General features: G+C 45.3%; 1 protein-coding gene and 1 pseudogene across 2 annotated transcripts in view; both read right to left on the bottom strand.

The window, feature by feature from the left end:
* Positions 1–124: 124 nt before the first annotated feature.
* LOC147616352 (ubiquitin C-terminal hydrolase 12-like) overlaps positions 125–25,730 on the bottom strand; it is a 62,789-nt gene continuing 37,183 nt past the window's right edge. Inside the window, exons 19-32 of one of the 2 annotated variants that reach the window (XM_086777406.1) lie at positions 4,773–4,881; positions 4,615–4,683; positions 4,318–4,428; positions 3,914–3,969; positions 3,581–3,758; positions 3,341–3,442; positions 3,083–3,154; positions 2,889–2,954; positions 2,737–2,802; positions 1,678–1,764; positions 1,438–1,551; positions 1,260–1,334; positions 814–900; positions 125–678 (exon numbers count right to left, since the gene is read on the bottom strand). In XM_086777406.1, coding sequence (XP_086633532.1) covers positions 637–678; positions 814–900; positions 1,260–1,334; positions 1,438–1,551; positions 1,678–1,764; positions 2,737–2,802; positions 2,889–2,954; positions 3,083–3,154; positions 3,341–3,442; positions 3,581–3,758; positions 3,914–3,969; positions 4,318–4,428; positions 4,615–4,683; positions 4,773–4,881 — 1,234 coding nt within the window. In that variant the 3' untranslated portion in view covers positions 125–636. Of the gene's footprint in view, positions 679–813; positions 901–1,259; positions 1,335–1,437; positions 1,552–1,677; positions 1,765–2,736; positions 2,803–2,888; positions 2,955–3,082; positions 3,155–3,340; positions 3,443–3,568; positions 3,759–3,913; positions 3,970–4,317; positions 4,429–4,614; positions 4,684–4,772; positions 4,882–25,730 lie in introns of both variants that reach the window. The other variant, XM_086777405.1, reaches the window with a different exon arrangement.
* On the bottom strand, positions 15,412–17,915 carry LOC147616353 (uncharacterized; annotated as a pseudogene).

The following is a 25,730-nucleotide window of genomic DNA, read 5'->3' on the forward strand; positions in this document are numbered from 1 at the left end:
CTTATTTAACGTACAGCTCTTCAGGCCACCACTGTCAAGCAAGAAAACAAAAAGAACCTACAAAATCAAATAGACGTCGCTGTGCTAAGTTCACGATTAAGTGCCAGAAGTTAAGTCTTAAGGGTTGCCAAAATTGTTCATTACTTTATTCCCCACTCGGAAAAGAATGGAATTCCAAAAGCAACTGACCCAGACAAAGTGCCTCCAAGGTTACAGAACAAGGGAGAATCCCCAAGGAACATCAATAACTCCCTCTTTACACCCAAGCAACCTGGGACAACCAATGGCATGATTTTCCCCAGCATGCCACATATGCCAAAAGCCACTCTAAATATGTGAGGATAATATCACACAGATAGGCCAGCTATAGGAGCTGCAATCACTGCATCAAGAAGTTACCATGACCAGAGAGCGTAACTCACTATCCCTAACATGGGTGAAAACTCTCATGTCTAGAGTTCTCTCTAGTTATACACACTTTACAGATTATTTTTTATTTTTTACAACCCAGCTTTGTGCACTGGGGCATACCAGAGTGCTACTCAGAAGTAGCAGACGAGAGGCTCTTGTGGAAAGCCATTGAGAAAACACAATCACCCCCACTAAGGTGGAAGCAACCATATAATCAAGCCTTCTTTAATTATATATTTTTACAGCCTTCTCAAAGCTATGCCGATTCTGCAGCCAGAAGAGAGAATTAATAAATACCAAGAGCACGGTTGGGCTTGAAAATTGAACTTCAGCAGGTCACCTTTGCCAATATCCATCACAGAAAAAACAGTATATGCATGTGCCTGTAAACAGAAACACCACCTGATTGGCCTGGTGTGATCTCTTTGGTGAAGAGTCAGCATGCTCCAAGCCAAGATAATACTCCCAAGCACCATATGTCTCCTTTTTCTATACAGGAATATTAAGAACACAAGAAAGATTCTGTTACAACCCTCTCAATTCCAATAGAACTTGCAGATTAGAAGAGTCGTGTGTACAATCAACATAAAGAGAAAGGAAACACTACATGTTTTGAAAACGGGCAGCCGCAGCAGCAGTCACAGTGACTTTTGCTGTGGCTCCCCATTTTTTGAAATGGTGCATGTGAATTCCTCTTCCTCACGTCATGGTGGTCGATGCGCAACAGGGAATAAGGGGAAAAGAAGAGGGAGGCGGGATGGGGGCGCATGTGGAAATCATAATTTGTGGGAGGGGGCGGTGGGCTGCCATCAGGTTAACAGGAGGGGGGGGTTGCATGACACCAATACCTGGAATCTGCTACCGATGATGTCGGAGTCTACAAAATATTCTGGCCGCCCCAAAGATACAAAGGCAAACTTCCACTGCATATTGAAGTATGTATATCAAAATTTCCTATAAGAATGAACATTGTTGAAGCCAGGGGTCCAATAGGCAAAGCAATCCAGTGACACTGCTGGTTCTCACCTTTGAGAACTCATCATCGGAGACTTCAAGCTTCTTTTGGATTCGGGATTTCACGGCGAGCAACGTCTCATTCTCACGAATGACTACAAAGAAAGGCTCCCCAAAGTTTTGCACCTGATCATCATAAAAAGAAAAAGTCCATCCTTTTGACCTATAGCATATGGTAGAAAAAAACGAACTTGAAAGAGAATGAATGGTTGCACAAAATCTTTCGTGATGCCTACTGCCAGCAGCCCACACCATTTGATTTTGAGTCGCATCTCGCGTGAAGTGGTAGACATGTATCAAACGATCTTGTGGTCCCAGCCCCTTCTCTTCATCAGGGATCTAAGGACCACCAAAAAAAAAGACGCGCGCACAGACATAAGTCTCACAGTTAGCTCTGGATTTATCATTATACTACTTATTTTGAACATCAGGAATGTAAGGACCACCACAAAAAAAGACACCCGCACAGACATTAGTCTCACAGTTAGCTCTGGATTTATCATCATACTACTTATTTTGAAAAGTACGGCATGCGATTGATCTGTGTTTGGACTTCGATTCATAAGAAAAGGGATGCAGGGCTGCTTCCTAGACTTGGTTACTGGACTCTGTCCTCTCGTGTAAATTGACAGTGGATGGTGTCATGGAGGTGAGTACCGTAACCCCCTTAACTGTGTGAGAAGTAATGTGGTGTACAGTAGGCTCCTTTGGGACTCCATAGAAGCTCCACTTGTGAAGAAGAGTGTGTGTGTGTGAGAGAGACGATCTAGAACATTTGAAATTGATGATGGGATCCCATCACAAAGTCGCCTGTGCTGGAGTCTCCACCATAGAAAAATAAATCAGCTCTAATGGAAATGATAGACTAATACATGATAGAAGCGTTTCCTTCCCAGATGCCCAGTCTACTACATGATCAGAGGCCAATACACAGTCCTTCCTACACATGCCGGGGAATACTTCATTGCACACCCAGATGAGCAGGTTGACACCATTTGATTACAAACCTACCCTGTCATGGATGGGTGTGATGAAATGAAAGATGAATAAGAAGTCATAGATACCATTAAATGGTGTCTATTCTCTCAACATGTTCTATGTAAGCTTGCAAGCTCCAGGCCAAGATAAAGGTACGGTTAAGTATGCACCCTACAAGGTGAAAGTCATGCAGTACTTGCTTTGAAAATAAATGAGAATCATAAGAATGATAACCGAAACAATAGCATCGTAGGCTTGATAATCAGAGTTAATCCATTTCATAATCAACAGGCATGCTGTCATTGCCCATAATCTCTGGCCTAAAAATGCTACCTCTTCAGCCCGTAGAGTCCAGTACTGATCATTTATGTTCTCAATCTTTTCGTTTAATGGAAATATCTGCAGAAGAAGAAGGCAATGCTCAGCAACCTTGACAGAAACAGATGTAGAAAGCTGTTCAAATTCCACAGTATTGATATAATGACCTTGTATATTTTGTGGTAGAAAACCTCCAAAATCCGGAGCTCTGCTTTTGGATTGGAAAGCTCCACCTTTGATGTGTCAAAGATAAGAAAGACGACACAAAAAGCACCAGAACTTAAATCTGCCGATCTAGAATGACCAGACAGTTTGTCATCCTAGATCTCCAAAATCATTTAAACAGCTGGCCTATACTCACCTTCTTCTTCAGCTCACATATCACGTCTCCAACAGTACTTTGCTTCGGAAGCCTAACGTTGTGTACTGAAACCTATACATTTTCCAAGCAAATAGACCAATCAGTAGAAGTGGAGAAGATACTAAGGTTGCTAAGAAAACTTGGCGCTCATGCGGTACGACACACTTGACAGCAGTTAAGCATGGCGGAGAATGAACCAAGCTCGCAGAAAACTTGTCACTCAGTACCACACTTAATGGTAGAAGGCATGGTTCTAACCTCCTCTGTTTTTGAGTTGTGAAAAGCCACTTTTAGAGTCTTCAACCCTTGCAACTCTGGTAACGGTATATCCAGAACTTCAAAATATAGGATATCTGACATCTGAGGACGACAAATCCTACTATGAGCACTTAGTTTTCAAGTCAGTGAAAAGTTACACCACCCCCCAATAAAAAACCTACAAAACCACACTGATGATACCATTCAAATTGAAACCCTAGTCATTACTTGATTGGACACCTGGTTGTAATGGATAAGCATATCACCAAGCCGCTCTACACCACGATACTTAATAGGCTGTGGCTTTGGCTGCTGGGCATAGCAGTTGTGAGATGTCAACCTTATCTTAGAAGGATCATCTAAGCCAACTTGCCGAGCCACTCTCTCAGTAACATCATCATAAAAATGTTGCTTTGACCTGTTGAAGTAAAATTATTAGAGGAGGCATAATTCAAGACAAAGACAGGAGGTATCACCCAACATATTCCTTAATGTATCACATGCTCACTCTGCTCTCACAGAGAGCAAGTAGGTAATTTTGAGAGTAATTCCAAGAGTGGTTGCAGAACTTACAGTTCTAGACAAAAATCGTCCTCTTTGGGCTTGTCAAGCCGCCGGAAGTGTACCACCTTCAAAAACGAAGTAGAATTTTCATTAATATTCTTCCATGGGAGAAGTTTTGAATTTGTCAACACAAAACTCTGCATGATTCTTGATATACATTGCTACATAAACAGGCAGTTATCCCTTAGACATGCCAGCCAAAACGGCACTCAACTTATCATCAAGCAGGATGCAGAAAGCTACTGACCTTAAGCTTATAGGCATAGCAAAAATGGAGAAATGCTAAATAGATATGCATAAACATGGTTAACAACCTAGAATCTTCAAAGTAAATTGCACAAACAAAACCTCCATTTGAACTCAAAAATCCATACTTATTGCATATATCGATCAATTTCAATAGGTGGACTTACTTGCCGGTTATTTACATACTCCAAATAAGAAGGAACATCAGGGTACCGGTACTGCAGCAAATTCTCCCGGGTCAGAGTTTTTTGAAAGCAAATGATATCCCCGTCCTCCAGCTGGGGTGCACCAAAAAAAACTCAACAGTATTAGAGAAATGAGGATTAGTTAGTAGAAACTTTGATTGCAAGTAGAGCACTTTGCATGTGTAGTAGCATGGGCGCAGGCACGCGTGTGCAGCATAATTTACAGGGATTCCTCAAAGAAGTAAACAAAGGAAGAAGAAGTCACTTCAGAAACCGTACCTGGCTTGCCCTAAATGTTGCTCTCTTCTCGATAGGTTCACACATGACATTAGGCTCAAACTTGATTTCCTGTGTATCAAAAGCAGTATGCCGATTCCTCTAAACTGGACCATCTTTCTTAGGAGATTATTAAACCAAAATTGCTATTAGCAGCATACCTCAAACAGTTGGATCTCTTCATGTGATTCAAACCCAGCCATATCATTCAACTTGTCCAAGATGTCAAGCGGCTTACCACTTGCCTTAACAAAAGTTCTTCCAACATAACTGTACACAGAAACAAAACAACAGAATCAGAGCGGTCAAAATCCCCCCCCAGGCAATTTCTTTTTTTTTTTTACTACTTTTTTTTTGAGGTGATGTGGCGACTCGCGCAGGCCATCTCAGCAACTGTCTCTTCAGTTGCACATGAAAATTCGTTTTTGAGTTATAAGCATCTCTTTCTATTTTCCAAAGAGGGAAAGAGAACTAACTCTTTCTATTTGTTGACAAAGGAAAGTTTCCTATGCAAACTAAAACATGTGTAAAAGTTTCCCATGCAACCTAACATGTGTAATCTTTTTCTATTTTAAACTAAGAAAGCTTTTTAGAAAGGAATTCACCTATGAAAGGAGGTGATTCCCTTCATTTTGGAAGAGGAGAGTTCATGTAAACTTGTGCATTTTTTAAGACTAGCTTATTCTCTACCAAGTATAGAGAACCTCTTTTTTTTTTTTCAAGAGAGAAGGCTATCATGTGAAGACGGAGGTGCTACTCAAGAAGAGGCTTTGAAGAGTTGAAGAAGAGCTTGCTGATTTTCTTCATCAAAGGACTTCACTCTTGTGAGCATCCTTGCCACAAGAGAAGATAACCGGTTGTGTGACCCATCGGTAGGCCATTGGGGTGGCACACAGACAGGTGAGTTTCTCCAACACTTGTGTGATTCTCCACGAACTTCAGGATCCTTTGGCCAAAATGAAGAAATATGACGTAATTCTCATGCCTATGGTGAGGAGGCGCTCCTTCGCCGAATCAAAGAAATGGAGGACCTGCTGACCGATCCAGTTGTGCAAGCGGTAGTGTCAAAGAAGGCCATCAACCATTCCAAGGTATCTCATTTTGAAGATTATGTGAAGAGATCAGATTTAGGTGATCCTATGCTGCTTGCAAAGGAATACCTCTATGAGAAGGGAATCATTGGTCCCGATCCATCTGGGCAAGCTGTTTTCTTAGAGCCCTACATCATAGCTTCCTCTAATATATCACCAACAAAGTCACCCATGATGGTGAAAAAGACAGCTGTTCAAGATACCAAGGAGAAAGAGAAGAAAGAGACCTACAAGCTCGGAGATCGAAGTGTGAAACTGCCTTACTTTGATGGGAAGGACCGTGACATCTCAAAGATCTTAGCCTTCATCTGGGAGTTTGATTTGGCTTTCAAGAACCGGAACTTCTCGGAAGAATCTAAACTCCATCAGGTAGCTATACATCTTAGAGAAGTTGCTAGTAATTGGTATCTAACACTTGTTACCAGGAATCTCAATCCAAAAACTTGGGAGGAGTTCAAAGGAGATAATGTGCAAACGTATATTAATCGGTTTTGGGAGGTCTACCTCAAAGCTCCTCAATACATCGCCATCAATGATAGTGAAGTGATCTGCAAGTTTAAGGGAGGTTTGAATCCTCTCTTACATCCTCTCATGCCTCTGAAGGATTGCATGGAGTCTGCATTGAATGCAGAATCTCGTGACATGAAGTGGATGATAAAGAGGAAGGGGTCTTCTTCGGAGGAGCCACACTTAAAGAGAAGGCAAAGAACCAAGAGAAGAAGCCTTATGTAACCTCCAAATCATCCAATTCCAAAGATCAAACCAAAAAGCCTAAACCAATCTTCAAGAAGCTGTCAAAGGAGGAGCTAGAGCAACACATCAAAGAAGGAAGATGCTTCCAGTGTGGACAAAAAGGGCACATGGCTTGGGAATGCAAAAAGAAGGATGCTGAGAAGAGGACCGAAGAAGAAACATCAAAACCTAAGGTTGGTACCATAGCTGATGTGCAAGTTCCAGAAGCCAGCCACAACGCCAAAGAAAGACAACCATGGAAGACATTTGGTAAGTTAAGAAATCAGTCTCTGGTAGTTATGATTGACTCTGGGTCTACTCATAACTTCATCTCTGAAGAGGTGGCCAGATCCATTGGCCTAATGGAGGAAGACAAAGGTATACCCACTATTGCTGACACACTTTTTGGTCGACAAGAACAAGTTGTCCCTATGAAGGATCCTTTGAGGATTCACATAGGAAACTGCTTGGATCATGTGGATTTTCTCATAGGCCCTACTCAAGGGTGTGATGCAATGCTGGGAATGCCTTGGATGCACAAGGTCAAAGCTATACCTGTGTACGGCTGAAACCGATCCCGTCAAGTGGGAATAGACTCCGTTGGACACCCACACGCATAATAGCACAACTTAATACCACAATTTGAAATGGACAACTTAATAACAACTTGAAATTGAAATGAAATGAAATGAGATAGATGGACACCAGCACTGGGGTCGGAACGGGCCGGCCCCCCCCTCAATATATGATATATTTATAGGGAGTATTTAACAAATACAATGCTCCATGGGTTCCAAGAACCAGATGATGTCCATGTACGAATGAATACAGTACCAAACAAAAGGCTCGAAGTCGACGTTCGAAGTAGAGCGACCACTTGAGAGGTCCAGTCTCTACGGTCCTGTGCTTTCCCTGGACTCCGCGGAGAGTGCCCCACTGGTGTTCCAAGACCACGCACAAACAGGCGCTCTCATACTAACGCCTGGCTCTCCCGATCTCAGCACCTTTGGACCGTGGTTCTCCAAGAGCTTGGACTACCCGGCACCGAACGAGTGTTTCCGTGGAGAGAATCCCTTATCAAATTTATAACAAAGTACTTTACTTAAATCTGAAAATTCACTTACTTGTGGATGGCAAATGGAAGACCAATACTCATGGTGTCTGTGTGCAGTTACTTGAGAGAGACACCGAGGCACAGCAGCCTGTCGAGGAGGTTGAGGAAGGCAGCTTGCTGTGAGAGGCGTAACCACCTGAAGAAGGTGCAAAACCACCGGTAGCCGTCTATGGATAGGAGGTGTAACAACCTCTTACCAAAAGGAGATGGAGCAGCTGCCTTGTTGAAAGATGTAACACCCGGCTGCAGGAGCCTGTGAGATGGCACAGTTGCCTGCAGGTGAGGAAGTGGAGTAGGCGCAGCTGTTTGCTGTAGATGCAGCACACAGCCACCTACAAGGTCGCCTACAGGTGAGGAGGCGTGCTGCTGGAGAATCAGCACAATCTGCTGGACAGGGGAAAATCACCGATTGCTGAGGTGATGAAGCGCAGCTTGTATGGACAGGAAGCGTCTGGCTGCAGCCTGCGCTGCCTGTAGTGCAGAGAGAATAGCCGACTGTAAGAGGACTAGCGCAGCCGCCCTGAGCCAGTAAAGTCGCCTGCAGCCTGCGCAGCTGTCTTGTGTAGTGAGCAGCCCACTGGATAACCAGCGCAGCCACCAGTAAAGGGTACAGAAGCGCAGCCTGATGAGAGGAGGAGGCGCAGCAGTACTGAAGTGGGGGAGGCGCCAGTATGCAAAACACAACCCCGTACAAAGGTCACAGCCGCCTGCTGTGAGAGGAGGAGCACCCGCTTGCAAGGGAGGAGACGCCTGGCTGCAGCCTGAAGAGGCGTGGAGGAACTGAATCGCCGGCCGCTGAGATGGTGGAGATGGCGTCGTTTGAAAACAAAACCAAGGAGATGATCGCCAAGGTTGGTACAATGGAGGTGGTGGCTCTCTTTTTGTACAGGTTGGAGAAGGAGTAAAACCATAGTGTTGGCTGGCTCCCCCACGTTTGCATGTGGGTGGCCAGTTCCATGGTGGTGTGGGTAGGTGACCATGCACCCACCCCCACACACACACAAGTCAAGTGTGGCTCCCCACCTTGGCCCCTAAGTGGGTGCCCACTTTTAAGTGAGTGTGAACATATAACCTTATAAAACAAAAGGTTAGAATATAAAATATTAAACCAACATGTGCAATACACTTACCACCTGTTCACACGCAACAAAACTCGTCAGAAGACAGAGCAAACTTCACGACTCACTGGCAGGCGTCCCCGCTCAGTAAGTAACACGTCAAGCAAGCAAACACAAAAATACAAGTCATGCGAAAACAGTTTCAAACATGCAGAACATGAGTGTATGTGCAAATAGTATCATGGACATATCTCCCGTTCATGGAACAAGTACAAAATATCTGTCGGCACAAAAATGGCACGACGTAAAACATAAATCTTGGTCTTCCTATGGAGTGACAGTCCCATAGGTAAGACACAGTTCCAGGCACGAGCCTCCCTATGGAGTGACAGTCCCATAGGCAAGAGTGACAATCCCATGAATAGAACATAGTCCAGGTCATACACGGGTGGCACCAGTCTGGCTCCCGTCCATACGACACCTTCCTGCTAACACACGGGTGGCACCAGTCTGGCTCCCATCCACGTCAGCAAAATACTGGCCTCTTCACATGAGACACCGGCCTGGCCTCAAGTGAACGAGACACAAAAACTGGAGATGGACCAAATGGTCGGCCAATTGGTGACAACGGCCCAGATGAAGATAAAATCAAGATTACTCATAAAGGAAAGAATATTGCATTAGAAGTAGGAGTTCGGGGAAACTCCATTCCTCTTGTTGGTCATGCACACATTAAGAAAGCAATGAAAAGTTCCATTTGCAGTTATTTGGTTTTTGCACAAGAAAGTAAATCTGAAAATGATGTAAATGTTGAGCATATGAATTTTGTGCAACAATTCAAAGATTGTTTCAGTGAGTCTCTTCCAGGTGAACTCCCACCTGAAAGACCTGAAGACCACAAGATAGATCTCATTCCAGGAAGCTCGACTCCGAATCAAGCTTCTTATCGGGTGAGTGCTTCACAACGGGAGGAGATCATGAGACAAGTAAATGAACTACTGGAGAAGGGCTTGATCCGACCTAGCCACTTTCCCTACTGCTCGCCAATCTTGCTGGTACAAAAAAAGGATGGCTCTTTCCGCATGTGTGTGGATTACCAAGCCCTAAACAAGGACACTGTGAAGAATAGATACCCTATTCCAAGAATCGATGATATCTTGGACACACTCAGTGGAGCTTCAATCTTCAACCGCATTGATCTGAAAAGTGGGTATCATCAAGTTCGGATTGCACCGAAGGACATCTCAAAGACTGCATTCTGCACCACCTTTGGTCTCTATGAGTTCTTGGTCATGCCTTTTGATCTGACTAATGCTCCAGCGACCTTCAACCGAATGATGGGTCGGATTTTCAGTAAACACAGAAAATTTTGTGAAAGTTTCTTTGATGACATTATTGTCTTTTTACGAAATGACAAGGAACACAAGAAGCATTTAGCTATAGTATTTCAAGAACTCAGAACACATAAGTTGTATATAAATCCAAAGAAGAGTGAGTTCTTTTCGCAAGAAATCAAGTTCTTAGGGCACATTCTCCAAGCAGGTGTGCGAATGATGGATCCAACCAAAGTCAAGGCCATTGTGGAGTGGCCAACTTCGAAGGATGTCCATGAAGTGAGAAGCTTTCTTGGACTTTGCTCCTACTACCGGCAGTATGTGCACTACTTTGAACACATTGCTACACCATTGCATGACTTGTGCAAAAAGAGGGCTATTTTCAAGTGGACTCAAAGTGAGGAAGCTGCCTTCAAAAGATTGAAAGAAGAGGCGAGCAAAAATATTGTTTTGCATCTGCCAAATTTAAATAAAGATTTTGTAATACATTGTGATGCTTCCGATGTAGGCATTGGTGTTGTCTTCATGCAGGAAGGAAGACCGATTGCCTATGAAAGCCGGAAGTTGCAAGAAGCTGAAAAGAACTACACCTATCAAAGGGAATTGCTTGCGGTGGTTCATGCTTTGACCATCTGGAAGCATTATCTCTTGGGTACTACTTTTGTGGTCAAGACTGATCACCAAAGTCTAAAGTACTTTCTTACCCAGAAGAAGATGTCACCTATGCAGATGAGATGGGCAAATTTCTTGTCCATGTTTCACTTTACAGTGGAGAGCATGAAGGGTAAAAACAACTTGGTTGTTGATGCTTTATCCAGGAGACCTGAAGTTGGTGCCATCACTATTGGCTACCACACCGACTTCACAGTAATGCGTGATTTATATGCTACAGATGCAGATTTTTCTCAGATATGGCACTGCTTACAAGAAGGAAACATTAGGATGCCTTTCTTCCTAAGGGAAGGTTTCTTAATGATGAAGGATAAGCTATGCATAGTGAAAGATTTAAGGAAAAGAGTTATGGAGGAATGCCAAGCCCCTCCATTTGTTGGTCATAGGGGAATTCTCCCTACCACACAAATGATAGAAAGATATTTCTATTGGCCTTCTATGAGGAAGGACATTGAGACATTTGTTCATAAATGTATCACGTGCCAAAAGGTGAAGTTTGATCAAGGTAAGTCGCAAGGCCTACTACAACCCTTGCCTATTCCAAGCAAACCATGGAAAAGCATTGCCATGGACTTCATTACAGGATTGCCAAAAACTCCCAAAGGGAATGATGCCATATGGACAATTGTGGATAGGTTCAATAAAATGGCTCACTTCATTCTAGTAAAGAAAGCAATTGGAGCCGAACAGATGGCCATTACTTATTTGGCTCAAATCTTCAAATATCATGGGCTTCCAAAGTCCATAGTGGGAGACAGAGATCCGAGGACTACCAGTTTATTCTGGAGAGCCCTCTTTGAGAATGTGGGAACTAAGCTTGATTTTTCTTCTTCTTATCACCCCCAAACAGATGGACAAAGTGAAAATGTCAACTTACAGATTTTAGATCTTCTAAAGTGCTTTTGTGCTGAAAAGAAAGCAACTTGGGAGAAGTATTTGCCTCTTCTGGAGTTTGCATACAACAACACTGTTCATTCTTCTACACGAAAAGCGCTCTTTGAAGTAGTTTATGGAAGGCTGCACTTGTTGCCCATAATGCAAACCAAAGAGAAGATATTTGCAGCTGATGGATTTGTACAAAACTTTGACCAGATGCTCACTCAAGTCAAGCAGAAGAAAGCTGCTGACAAGCATAGAAGGAAGACTGACTATAAGGAGGGTCAGTAGATGCTTCTCAAGTTTGAGAAGGCACGCTTGAAGAAGAAGAAGGGAAAGGAGAGTCAATTCATCAAACTCTCTAACAGGTATTATGGACCATTCAAGATCAAACAAATGATTAATGATGTGGCTGTTCGTCTTGAGTTGCCTTCTCATTGGCAAATTCATAACGCTTTTTAAAACCGGTCTATGGACACATAAAGCGGTAATTCATTCACAAATAACCTGGACTAACTCAGACACACAATCACAGAATCCTCGCTCCCTCGCTCAAAAGCACATTGGCCCCGAAGTCCGGCGCCCCTTGCGGTATTTCTTTATTGTTAAAAGGTTGGAAATTACAAAGCACAAGTGCAACATAGCACTCTACTTGCATCAGCTGAGTTTTACAAATTCTGAGAGAAATTTGCCAGCATAACTGCACTAAAACTGTTCCATAACATCTCAGAATGAGTCCCAACTGACAGGCTCACTTCCATAGGCATTAGACTATCCAATGGAGTCCCAGCTTGCTGTAATTTTCTGCACAAACCTGTTTTCAGCTCTGTTTTCAACCCAAAATAACCCTTGTATTGTCCTGGAGGACTTTAGCAAAGTCCTACTGCATTTTGGCATCAACCGGGCAACATAACAGCCCAAAAACAACACCTAAACAGTGCTGAAACAGCATTGTATTGAAGAGGTTACTACCCTCTTCCGTCCCTGCTTTGGTGTAGGAACCAACTACACCGGTTCCTGTTCAAAGAGGCAACTGGCCTTTGCATATAAGCATGAAATTCACACAATTGTACCTGATTTTATCTTATGAAAGCATTTCCATAGTCTGCAAGAGAGAGAAAGAGAGAGAGAGGTTGTGGGGAGCAAGCTCAACCCTCAATTCATGAGTTGTAGGGCAAGGGAGTGCACCACCATAGCTGTTTTTCTTGCAACAAAACCACACGATGGCTGCAAATGAGCCTCCTCTTCCCAAATTCCCACGCTTCCCTCTTCTCTATGAGGAAAATGCACCAAAATTTGACACTTCGCACATTTTTAAGCCTTTTCCACATGCAATCTTCCAGGCTAAAAATCTCCTAACTGGTTCACATTCTCACAACAGTCCTTAGTCAGCTTTTGGTCCCCTTGACATTCCGCACAAACTGACGCGAACACTTTTCAATTCCGACACTGCCAAAAATAGCAGTTCCCTAAATTTTAGGGATGATGTCATCTGCATTCCTTTTGGTCTCCTAACCATCTTTGACCACTATGGTCACTTCAGAATTTGCTTAGAATTTAAGATACATTCACATTTCGGTGGCAGCCACTTACTAATGTAAACTGGCCTATACCCTCATTCAGTGGCCATGTCCTGGACACTGTCCTTCATCTTTCAGTGCCCATGTCCTGGGCACTGTCATCTTTCAGTGCAGTTCTCAGGCTTAGCCAACCACTGGTCCAAAGTCCCACTGGCTGACCCATTCTGACATTGCAATGGCCCAAGCCCTTCCAAGAGATACCGGGGGAAAGCAACAGCAACCAAAGAGAAAGAAAAGAAAAATATATATATTTATTAAAAAAATGTAAATAAGGAAAACAACTGCAAAAAGTTTCACCTCCTGGTGACATACCCCCCTCTTGAAAGAAGCAAGCGACCTCGATTGCAAGTCCACATGCAAACGGATGACACAGGACGATCACAAGATTCCCCATGTGATTAGTGTCATCGCATGTATCTCCTGCCAACGGATGACACGGGGCGATGATAGGAATTCCCCACTACCATTTGTGCCATCGCAGGTTCAAGCCTTTCAAATACATGTTTCCAAATGCAACACAGGGCGATAGCATATCTTGTACTATTAGTGTCACAACATGTAAATCATTCATTTGAAGCGTAACAGATACAACTTCAAAGCACTGAAAGTTCATTCATTGATTAAGTCATTGACAACAAATGTCAAAACTGTACATTGCCAAACATATAATACAAATGTACAGGTCATTCAGAATTCAGCTTCAAAAAGCATATTAAATCATTGCAGGTTCTAACAGGAAGGCTTCCTTGTAAAGTTGCATCAACTGAGGTGAATCAGCCAGTTCAACCTCATCCATCCATTTAGCATCCATTGGTGAATAATTTCTGAATTTCACCAAGTACCTTCTTGCAACTTGTCCTTTCACTTTTCTGTCTTTATGGGCCAGAATCTGCTCAGGAACCAGAATTTCATCCAATTCCTCCACTTCAGGCTGTTCCTCTGGCACCATATCTTCTGGCACATTGCCAATAAAAGGCCTCAAAAGGCTCACATGAAATGCATTATGTATCTTCCAGGTTTCTGGCAATTTCAGCCTGTATGCTACATCACTTATCTTCTCTAAAACTTGGAAAGGACCATAATATCGCATACTCAGCTTAGGAAACAGACGTTCCTTGTCCTTTCTTTTTCTCAGTCGTGCCTTTTCAAAGCGCAATAAGACCCAGTCATTCTCTTTAAACAAGAGCTCTCGACGATGCATGTCAGCAGCTCTTTTCTGCTTAGCTTGTGACTTTTCCAAGGCATATTTGACCTTCTTATACGCTTCTTGCCATCCCTCAATATACCGATCTGCTTCAAATATCTTATCCTTTGTCTGCAGAATGGGAGGTACTTTCTTGCCACCTTCAACAATTTCAAAAGGCGCCTTGCCAGTAGAGGAATGCACTGTATTGTTGTAGGCATACTCTACTAATGGCAAATAATGCTCCCAAGCTGCCTTATGTTCTGACACATAACATTTCAGCAGATCCAAGACAGTAGAGTTAGCCTCTTCAGACTGCCCATCAGTTTGAGGATGAAAAGAAGATGAGAATTTCAAGGTCGTGCCCATATTCTCAAACAATGCTTTCCAAAACAAGCTAGTCATCCTTGGGTCTCTATCACTGACTATAGACTGTGGCATACCATGGTATTTAAAGATATTCTGCATGAAAATCTTAACCATGTGCTCGGGCTTTATCTTCTTTCTAACAGGAATGAAGTGTGCTTGCTTGCTGAATCTACATATTATAGTCCAGATTCCATCATTGCCTGTCGTTGTCCTTGGAAGATCAAAAATAAAGTCCATGGCAATACTTTCCCATGGTCTCTCTGGAATAGGCAGTGGTTGCAATAACCAGGTGCCTTCTGTCTATCAAACTTGACTTTCTGGCATACTAGGCAAGATCTGACATAAGCATCAAGATCACGTCTCAAGGCTGGCCAATAAAAGAAAGTCTCTACCGCTTTCACTGTAGCATCAATGCCTCGATGTCCAGCATACGGTGGAGCATGACTTTCTAGCATTACTTTCGGCCTTAACTGCTTAGTCACACATAGCTTTCCATGCATCATGAGAAAGCCATCTTTCAGAAGATAGTGATCATGATGTTGATTATTCATTAGCTGCTCATAGATTCTGGAAAAATCTTCATCATTGGCATACTGTTCTTTCATATCATCCAATTCCTGGTGATAAGAAACAGAAACAGCTGACACTTGTGGTTTGCGAGACAATGCATCTGCAACCACATTCTTCTTGCCTTCCACATGCACTATCTGAAAATGGAACATTGACAGAAAATTTGCCCAACGCATGTGTTTCTCTAATAACTTTGCCTGTGTGAGAAAGTTTCTGAGCGTCTAATGATCCGTTTGCACAACAAAATCAGCACCAAGCAAATAGTGTTTCCAACTAGTAAGTGCATGGATCACAGCTAGCAGCTCTTTCTCATAAATCTGATAGTTCTTCTCAGTGTCAGAGAGTATTCTACTCTCATATGCCACGACTCGTCCATTCTGCATCAAGACAGCACCAATGCTGTTCCCACATGCATCACACTGCACAACAAATGACTTAGACAAATCTGGCAATGTCAACACAGGATCTGTAGTCATTTTCTGTTTCAGGCATCTAAATGCTGATTTCTCTTTATCTGTCCATTGCCATTTAATGGCCTTCTTTTCAAGCGCATGTAACGGTGAAGCAATCTCTGCAAAATGCCTTACAAATCTGCGGTAGTAAGAGCATAAGCCAAGAAAACTACCTTCGTCTAGTGTAGACAAATCAGTTCAACTTCATTCACTTGCTTTGCAAAAACCAAGTACGCAGAAAGATGATTTTTCATTACTGAAGTTATAGCAGAAGCAGAAATAACTGGGACAGACTCTCCTTTCAGCTTCACATCCAAAACATGAGTCTTGTCCCTATGTACAATTGTGATTTTCCTGTTGAAAGCATCCAACACTGCATGTTTCCTATGACACCATGGAATTCCCAACAAGACATCACATCCTTCCAAGGGCATGATAAGAAACTCCTCTGTGTCCACATAACTCTGTATATGCATACGAAGTTTGCCAAGTATAGGAGTGACAGGAACTGAATGCCCAGGACATGCCAAATCAGCCTGTCCAACTGGTCCCATCTCTTCAGCACGAATTCCCAACTTGGCTGCCAATGCCGGTGAAATAAAGTTGGCTCGAGCACCAGGGTCAAAGAAAATCAGCACTGTAGCATCTCTGATTTTACCCCATGCTTTGCACAATTCTGTAGCATTATCACATGGCTGGTCACCAACCATGTCAGGTACCAATCCTGCACTCGGCATTGTCTTCTCCTTGGGTGGCCCTTCTTTATCCTCGGCATCTTTTGTTGGCTGTTGTGGGCATTTTGCAGCCATATGCCCTTTCTGTTCACAGATGAAACATTTCCCAGCTTGCATCAATGCCTTTCTCTCTTCAAATGACTTGCCATATAGTGGCCTCTTCTGTCCTTTGCCTTGACCAACACTTTTCTGAGGTAAGTCTTCTTCTCAAATGGCTTCTTTCTATAGAATGGTCTAGGTGGGAAATCCCTCTTCACAAGTGGTTCCTGTTTGCCCTGAGGTTCCTTATTCGCTGTGCTCTTAAAGCCACATGAACCTCCCTGTAGCAATGCATTAGCCATGTTTGCATTCTCAATGAGCTGAGTCATGTTAGAAACGTTGGTCTTAATGCAATAATCCCTAATTTCTTTGGGCAAACCACAGCAATACTTCTCTATTTGCTCTGACAATGGCACTGTCCTGTAGGAAGTTACTGGCAAGAGTGCATCCCAAAACTTCTTATTATACTCTTCCAAATTTACACAGTTGGCTGCATCAAGTTTGTGCCATGTTGTCATAACATCCACTTCAAAAGTATTTGTAAGCCAGGCAAAAGAGAACTGCTGTTTAAACTGAATCCATGTAGCAGGTGCTTGTCCTTGCATCAACAATGAAGTCCACCACTGCAATGCATTGCCTTTCAAGAAAGTAGCAGCCTTCCGCACCTTAGAAGACTCTGTAAAGTTACCCCCAGTGTATGCTGCATCAAACTGCTGAATGAAAGTCAGAGCTTTCAATTTGTCTTGCATCCCACTGAAAGTCTCAAACTTTACTGCTTGACCTCCTTCTTTGTAATCCTTTTGCACCTTTTCTGCATCAGTCCTTACTGCTTTTTGTCCACTAGGTTGAGAAAATTCAGCCACACTGACAGGTGCTACGGGCCCCAAAGCTGGACTAAAATAAGTTTGAAATCCGGGCTACACACCTATATTGGCATAAAGAGGGTTCACAGCTTCCATAGACATCATTCCTGGTTACCCTCTTGACATCAATCCTGGCAAAACTGTGGGCGGTCGTCTAGCCATGGCCTGGAAAACAGATCCACCACCAAAATAGCCAGGCTGGGAAGCAAGGAATGGAGGAATGGTCGGCATGACCCTTTGCACATTACTTTCCTGGCCATTAAATGCATGTACCTGTGCCTGTGTAACATGCTGCACTGGATCAGCTGCCACTGCTGGTGTCTGCTCTACATGCTGTGGCATCCTTGGCATTTGTTCCTGTGCCCTGTCAACTGCATGCTGAGATGATTTAGCCTGGGAATCCCCTGTCCTTGACTGCAAATACCTCTTCATCTTGGGATTCTTCACCAACTGTTCAAAGGTACCAACCATGAAATAAATCCTCTTGTTCCTGTTCTTCCTCTAACAAGGCTGGCTGTACTATTGGCTCCATCCGAGCAGAGGCTGACGCCTGGGCACCTGTCACCTCTATATGCTGTCTGCGAGTAGAAGAGGAACTCTCTTCGGCAGGGAGCTTTCCTTTTCCTTTGTCTGTCATACTGTCAACTGAAAGTTTAAGGGAACCTGTATCCAAAGAAAGAGACCGTACTCTTTCTCACCTGTAATCAGTTGTACCTCACTATGTGTGTCTCCTGTTCACCCAATCCAATCCGTGTCCGGGCTCTTACAGAAAAGAGGACCCTATCCCGGCAACGGAACCATAAAACCGGTCTATGGACACATAAAGCGGTAATTCATTCACAAATAACCTGGACTAACTCAGACACACAATCACAGAATCCTCGCTCCCTCGCTCAACAGCACATTGGCCCCGAAGTCCGGCGCCCCTTGCGGTATTTCTTTATTGTTAAAAGGTTGGAAATTACAAAGCACAAGTGCAACATAGCACTCTACTTGCATCAGCTGAGTTTTACAAATTCTGAGAGAAATTTGCCAGCATAACTGCACTAAAACTGTTCCATAACATCTCAGAATGAGTCCCAACTGACAGGCTCACTTCCATAGGCATTAGACTATCCAATGGAGTCCCAGCTTGCTGTAATTTTCTGCACAAACCTGTTTTCAGCTCTGTTTTCAACCCAAAATAACCCTTGTATTGTCCTGGAGGACTTTAGCAAAGTCCTACTGCATTTTGGCATCAACCGGGCAACATAACAGCCCAAAAACAACACCTAAACAGTGCTGAAACAGCATTGTATTGAAGAGGTTACTACCCTCTTCCGTCCCTGCTTTGGTGTAGGAACCAACTACACCGGTTCCTGTTCAAAGAGGCAACTGGCCTTTGCATATAAGCATGAAATTCACACAATTGTACCTGATTTTATCTTATGAAAGCATTTCCATAGTCTGCAAGAGAGAGAAAGAGAGAGAGAGGCTGTGGGGAGCAAGCTCAACCCTCAATTCATGAGTTGTAGGGCAAGGGAGTGCACCACCATAGCTGTTTTTCTTGCAACAAAACCACACGATGGTTGCAAATGAGCCTCCTCTTCCCAAATTCCCACGCTTCCCTCTTCTCTATGAGGAAAATGCACCAAAATTTGACACTTGGCACATTTTTAAGCCTTTTCCACATGCAATCTTCCAGGCTAAAAATCTCCTGACTGGTTCACATTCTCACAACAGTCCTTAGTCAGCTTTTGGTCCCCTTGACATTCCGCACAAACTGACGCGAACACTTTTCAATTCCGACACTGCCAAAAATAGCAGTTCCCTAAATTTTAGGGATGATGTCATCTGCATTCCTTTTGGTCTCCTAACCATCTTTGACCACTATGGTCACTTCAGAATTTGCTTAGAATTTAAGATACATTCACATTTCGGTGGCGGCCACTTACTAATGTAAACTGGCCTATACCCTCATTCAGTGGCCATGTCCTGGACACTGTCCTTCATCTTTCAGTGCCCATGTCCTGGGCACTGTCATCTTTCAGTGCAGTTCTCAGGCTTAGCCAACCACTGGTCCAAAGTCCCACTGGCTGACCCATTCTGACATTGCAATGGCCCAAGCCCTTCCAAGAGATACCGGGGGAAAGCAACAGCAACCAAAGAGAAAGAAAAGAAAAATATATATATTTATTAAAAAAATGTAAATAAGGAAAACAACTGCAAAAAGTTTCACCTCCTGGTGACACTTTTCATGTAAGCTTGTTAAAGCCATATCATGGAGAGGTACCTTCTACTCCACTGATGGAAGATTCACCTACAGTACATGAAGAGACTATATAGGTATTACAGCCTGAACAGGTTGTATATCATAAAGACATTAAAGCACCTAAAGGAAAGATTATCAAGAAATTCCTGGTAAAGTTCAAGAACTATCCACCCCTTGATGCTCAGTGGATGGATCAAGAAGACCTTGAAGATTATCCAGATGTATTAAATCCTTATCACGATGCCTTTCAATTGAGGACAACTGCAATATAGGGAGCAGGTATGTCACCCGCCTGTATTTGTGAGAAATCCCCAATCCAAAACCCTAATCAGCTTACAGGGAATTTTGTATCAAGAATTTTGAAGTTAATAAAACTTGGACATGTTGTCTGACCTAGCATGGCAGACTTCATGATTGTACATGTGTTCTTTTCCAAGGAACCATGATTGGACATGCTACTATTCTGAAATAGGAGAGCATAATATTGCATGCGTGAATGGAAGTGCTTCCATCCCGACGTAGGAAAGTATGATTGGACATGCTTCATAAGCATGATGGACTATGCACTCTTACCATTATGGGAGAGCGTATAGATGGATACAAGTGTATGGAAAGGATGGTACTCACCTTAGGCACATGCACAATAAGCTGTTTGAAGATCTTGCATTGGATGCTTATTTTGAGAATACTTGAACATTTAGGCATTCATCTTCAAACATCAAACTTGTGCATAATACTAGTTGCTGATCTAGTGACTTGTATTTTGCAGGAGGTTAAGCATGTTTCTTACTTAAGCTACTTTCAATTTTGATAGTTTTACAAGATATGTACCTTTTAAGTTGGAGGTCGATTTTGAGACCTTTCCCATCATCTTTTGGAAAAACAGAGGCTGGAATCGGAATCGGAATCGGAATCGGAGCAATCGAAAACTCTCCCGGGTAATTTTTATTTGATTTTTTTTATTAAAAAATAATTTTTTTAAAAAATAACTTTTTTTTTGAGGTGGCGCCCAGGCCATCTCAACAACTGTCTCTTCAATTGCACATGCAAATTCGTTTTAAAACTTGAGTTATAAGCATCTCTTTCTATTTTCCAAAGAGGGAAAGAGAACTAACTCTTTCTATTTGTTGACAAAGGAAAGTTTACCATGCAAAACTAAACATGTGTAAAAGTTTCCCATGCAAACTAAAACATGTGTAAAAGTTTCCCATGCAACCTAACATGTGTAATCTTTTTCTATTTTGAACTAAGAAAGCTTTTTAGAAAGAAATTCACCTATAAAAGGAGGTGATTCCCTTCATTTTGGAAGAGGAGAGTTCATGTAAACTTGTGCATTTTTGAAGACTAGCTTCTTCTCTACCAAGTGTAGAGAACCATTTTTCTTTTTTTCAAGAGAGAAGGCTATCATGTGAAGACGGAGATGCTACTCAAGAAGAGGCTTTGAAGAGTTGAAGAAGAGCTTGCTGATTTTCTTCATCAAAGGACTTCACTCTTGTGGGCATCCTTGCCACAAGAGAAGACAACCGGTTGTGTGACCCATTGGTAGGCCATTGGGGTGGCACACAGACGGGTGAGTTTCTCCAACACGTGTGTGTGTGTGTGTGTGTGGTAGGCCACCACATACAAACTAGGAGATTCCAAAGGCTTTGTTTTCTATCTTGTTTGATGGCGGTACCATGCTGATTTAAATCAACCCATACACTTGTAAGATTCTGGAGGAATAACTCATATTCATGTGAAGGGGCCCGACCGTTCCGGGTCTATGCTGTGTCGTCTCTCTCTCTCTCATTTATTCTTTCATCTATTTAGCTCAAGTATTGTTGGCTTAAAGTCCACGAGTTTTACTTCAATTTTCAGCCATGGTTAAAAGTGGATTAATGTGATTTAGCAGTGATAAGCTTGTTACGCAACCTCAGCGAGTTTCATTTCCAAACCACAAGAATCGGCGAGTACCATGGCGAAGAGCTCGTCCATATGAGTCCCTTTAAAAGTATTTCAGTGATGAGTTATCCACATAGACAACAAAAGTAGAGCCATGCAATGTCTCCACTTTTTAAAAGCATAAATCACAGCATAAAGCTCTTTTCACATGTTGGCCACTTAATATGTGGATCAGTCAGGTTTTTACTCTCAAAAGCAACTAGCCTACGATCCACAATTTGGAGCATAGGAGCTGTCATAGCCTTATGTTTCAACTCATTGAAACATTTGTTCAGCTCCTCACTCCATTCCATAAGCTTGTACTTATTGTACTTGCCTTTCTCTACCCTAACATCTATGCTATCAAGCCACATATCTAGAAAAGAAAGCTCTTTCTAGGAGACTTGAAATCTCCTTTCTAAGTGACTTTGCCAACATTAGGTAATGCCTTGAGCAAGGTTGGCCGCATATCGATGGTCACTCGACGCCACTAGGATATGCAATCTCTAGACAAGAGAAGCATCAATAAAATTGTGAGTACTCTCATCATCAAACAATACATGTACTTCACCCAACATGCAGATTAAACCATGTGGACTAAACATTGCTTATTCAGAGATGGCAATCCTCACAATTACTATTGAAAGAATATGTTAAGAGAATGCAACGTGCGGTGTATACAAGAGAACACTCACAAGAATTAGCAAACACAAAACTTCAAAACTAATACTGCACAATAATAGAATCCAGGACGAGAACCCGCTCGCTGAAGCTCCCGCCTCCACCCTGCTCTGCGCACCCTCGCTCCCCCCCCCTCCTCCTCGCGCCTGTTTTCCTTCCGCCCCCCGCTTGCTTCCCTCTGCTCGCCGCTGCGCCCCCCCTCTCCTTCCTCGCTGCTGCGCCGCCCCCCCTTCCTTCCTCGCCGCTGCGCCCCCCTCTTCGCCATTTCGCCACCCCCCCCGCTGCCGCCTGTTCGCCATCCCCCCCCCGCTGCCGCCTGTTCCCCCCCGCTGCCGCCTGTTCGCCTTCCCCCCCGCTGCCGCCTTTTCGTCATCCCCCCCCTGCTGCCGCCTGGTCGCCCCCCCGCCTCTTCGCCTCCTCTCGCCGCCTCCACTCAGCAGCGCCCCGCCTCCCTCCTCCTCGCGTTGTCGCCGCCCCCCCCCCTCTGGGCCTCTCCTCCCCTTTTTTTCGCCGCCCCCCCCTTCCCTCCTCTGTCGTGCTGCTTTTCACCCCTTGGGGGTTTTTGTTTTTTTTCCCCTCTTCGTCTTCCGTCCTTCCGCCTCTTGGTGTGCAGCCCGCTTCTTGCAGGTTTTCCGCTTTCGCCTCGCCTTCGCTTGAGCTTCAGACTCTGATGGAGACTCCTCCCGCCTCGTCTCAGAGGGACTCTTCCGCAGCCCCCTCGCCCGCCACCGAGGTCATCCCCATCAGGCTTTCTCTTTCGCCGGAAGAGGAAGTGAGCCTCACCGCAGAGGTGGAACGCCTTCAGGCTCACTCCACCATCTGCCGTATAGTCGGCACTCGCCCCAGCAGAGGGGAGATCAGGGATCTACTTCAGGCTCGCCTTCTTGCAGATGTGGGCAAGATCCTTGATGTACAGCTCTTGGGCCGGGGACATTATCAGATCGAGTTCGAGGCCGCCCAGAGCGTTGCCAAGGTCCTTGCCATGAGTCCTCTGGATATCAGGGGTGCTCGGGCTTTCTTCAGGCCTTGGCAGCATGGATTTGACCCAGCGGCGGCGGAGCAGGGAGAGCGCCTCTTCCATATTACAGTTTGTTTCCCTGGTCTCCGCCGGGAGTATCTTCCGCTCCTCTCCAGGCTCGGAGCACTGGTGGGCTCGGTTCTTGAGACGGGCCCCTCAGCAGCTTCAGTGGTGGCCAGAGCAGCTGGGCTACCTTCGGTCAGAGTGTTGGTATCTGACATCTCCTCCCTTCCTAAGGTCATTCAGCTACCTAGGATAGGGGGGGGGTGGATAGATCAGAGAGTGGAGTTCTCGGGGCTCCCGAACCAGTGCTTCATTTGCAGGCAGGTCGGTCATTTGGCCAAGGCCTGCCCTCGCAGGAGACCTCGGCCCTCACCACAGCAGCAGGCCACGGATGGCCCGCCCACAGATTCGGCTCGGCAGGCTGCCTCAGGGACACCTGCTCAGGCCACAGAGACCTCGGAGTGGCAGCCTGGACAGGGGCGCCGTCGAGGGAGACAGCCACAGCAGCACGCCCAGGTACCGCTGCAGCAGCAGCCACAGTCTCAGCCTCACTGGGTTCCCGTGAGGAACAGATTTGCTCCCCTTCAGGAGGAGACCCCTGCAACGACCGAGGACCAGGAGATGCCAGCTCCCCCTCCTTCACCTCCCCCACACCCATCCCCTCCCACCGCCTCGCTTCCACCATCGCCTCCTCCCGCCCCCGCTCCGGTCTCGGCAACGGCTCCCTCTCCTCCTCCCTCGCCTCCCCCTCCTCCCCCTCCGCCCGCCTCGCCTTCCCGGGAGGTCCTGGCAGCTCCCTGGCGCTCACCTGCAGTCCGGAGGGCGCTGAGCACTGACCTCGCTCGAGCATCACAGAGGAGACCTATGCCGATTAGGGCCTCACGGATTTCATCTATTCGTAGTCGGCTGAGTCGCCTCGGCATTCGACAGCGCTCGGCGGCGTTTGATTATACCTTCACACAACTTTTTGGAGCAGAGGGCCCCCATGAGCCAGCACCCATCCGAGTGCATGTAGTGATACCTCCGGCCCGCGGGGAGGAGGCACTAGACTCAGCAGTGGCCTTCTCGTTCCCTCTATGTGGACCTTGTGACCGGGAGTGGACTCTAGAGCTCGCTCTCAGCACGTTGAAAACTCAGGCAGTTGAGTTTTCTCATCACATGAGCGATTTGGAGGTTACAGATGTGCTAGGCCGACTTTGGGAGTTGGCTCATTTTGTCTTGGATCCCGGGGGTGTGGATACATCCGGGATTCGGCATTTGGTCGTGCGCATAGTTGCAGATTTGGCGCGCGACCCAGGATATGTGAGCATTCACGAGGTTACTATGTCAGAGCAGGAGGCAGTCGCCATGGGTCACAGCCACTGGCGCCTGATCCGGGATTCTTGCAGTACACCGGGTGGGCAGACTCGCAGCCGTTCGGATGGGGACTACTCTCCATCCAAGCCGCTTGCGAAGGCCCGCCGTACGGCTGAGACAGCATCCACCTCAGTAGGACATCCATGAGGATCATCTCATGGAATGTACAGGGCCTTGGCGGAGCACACTTTATACGCTATCGAGGCTGCTTGAGGCAGGAGCTACAGAGATGTCTGGTTGGTGGCAGCATTGACATTCTGATGATGCAGGAGCACCACTTGGGTGAGAGCAGGATCCGGAGATATGGTTCGGTGATGCCTGGTAGATGGGACACTTTCTGGTCTGCAGGGTTTGGTCCGTTGGGTGGACAGGGAGGAGTATGCATGGTTATTGCAGATGCATGGCGGCAGGCCATTGTGGACCGAGGGATCATTGTGCCTGGTAGAGCACAGTATGTCATTCTGAGGATGCATGATGAGCTATTGGGTGTGCTCAACATCTATGCGCCCAATCATGCTAGTGCCAGAGCAGAGTTCTGGACTCAGGTTACAGATGCATTGCCAGAGGCCGCACATTGGTGTGTTGGGGGAGACTTCAACATGCTTGAGGACCCGGCAGATAGGGTGGGAGGCAGTCATGTTACAGTGCACGGCACGGAGCTTGCAGCTTGGGACCGGTTTTGTATGACACTGAGGATCACTGACGCATGGCAGCATGGGGCTTTCTCCCGGTCTCAGGACAGTCTTAGTTTCTCTCGGTCGGATCGCCGGCAGGGAGGGACTAATCTATCTCGGATTGATCGCTTTTATGTGGGCGATTGGTTGGGGGAGCGAGGGGGCTCCGTCGGCATTCTTGCTGGCACCTCATTTTCAGATCATGCGCCAGTTATACTGACTTTGGAGGAGGGGACACGGGAGCCCAGCTTGCAGTTGAGGATCCCAGAGAGGGTACTTGCAGACCCCAGTCTCGCTGAGGACATTGAGAGGATCTGGCATGATAGTCAGTGCTCTGACCAGGATTCAGCGGGCCAGTGTGCCCAGGGACTCATTGATCTTAGCTCTTTTCTACACGCTGCAGCTTTGACACGACTGGGAGAGATTCGCGAGCGGGAGCAACGGCTGAGACGCAGCCTTGCTTCGCTACAGCGCCTTCAGGAGCAGCAGCCTGCATGTGAGTGGGTGGCGTCCCAGCTGAGCCAGGCACGCCAGGAGGTTAGAGAGGCA

The sequence above is a fragment of the Cibotium barometz genome, chromosome 38 (assembly GCF_041138505.1).
Source record: "Cibotium barometz isolate CiBa-2024 chromosome 38, ASM4113850v1, whole genome shotgun sequence".
Taxonomy (NCBI): Eukaryota; Viridiplantae; Streptophyta; class Polypodiopsida; order Cyatheales; family Cibotiaceae; genus Cibotium; species Cibotium barometz.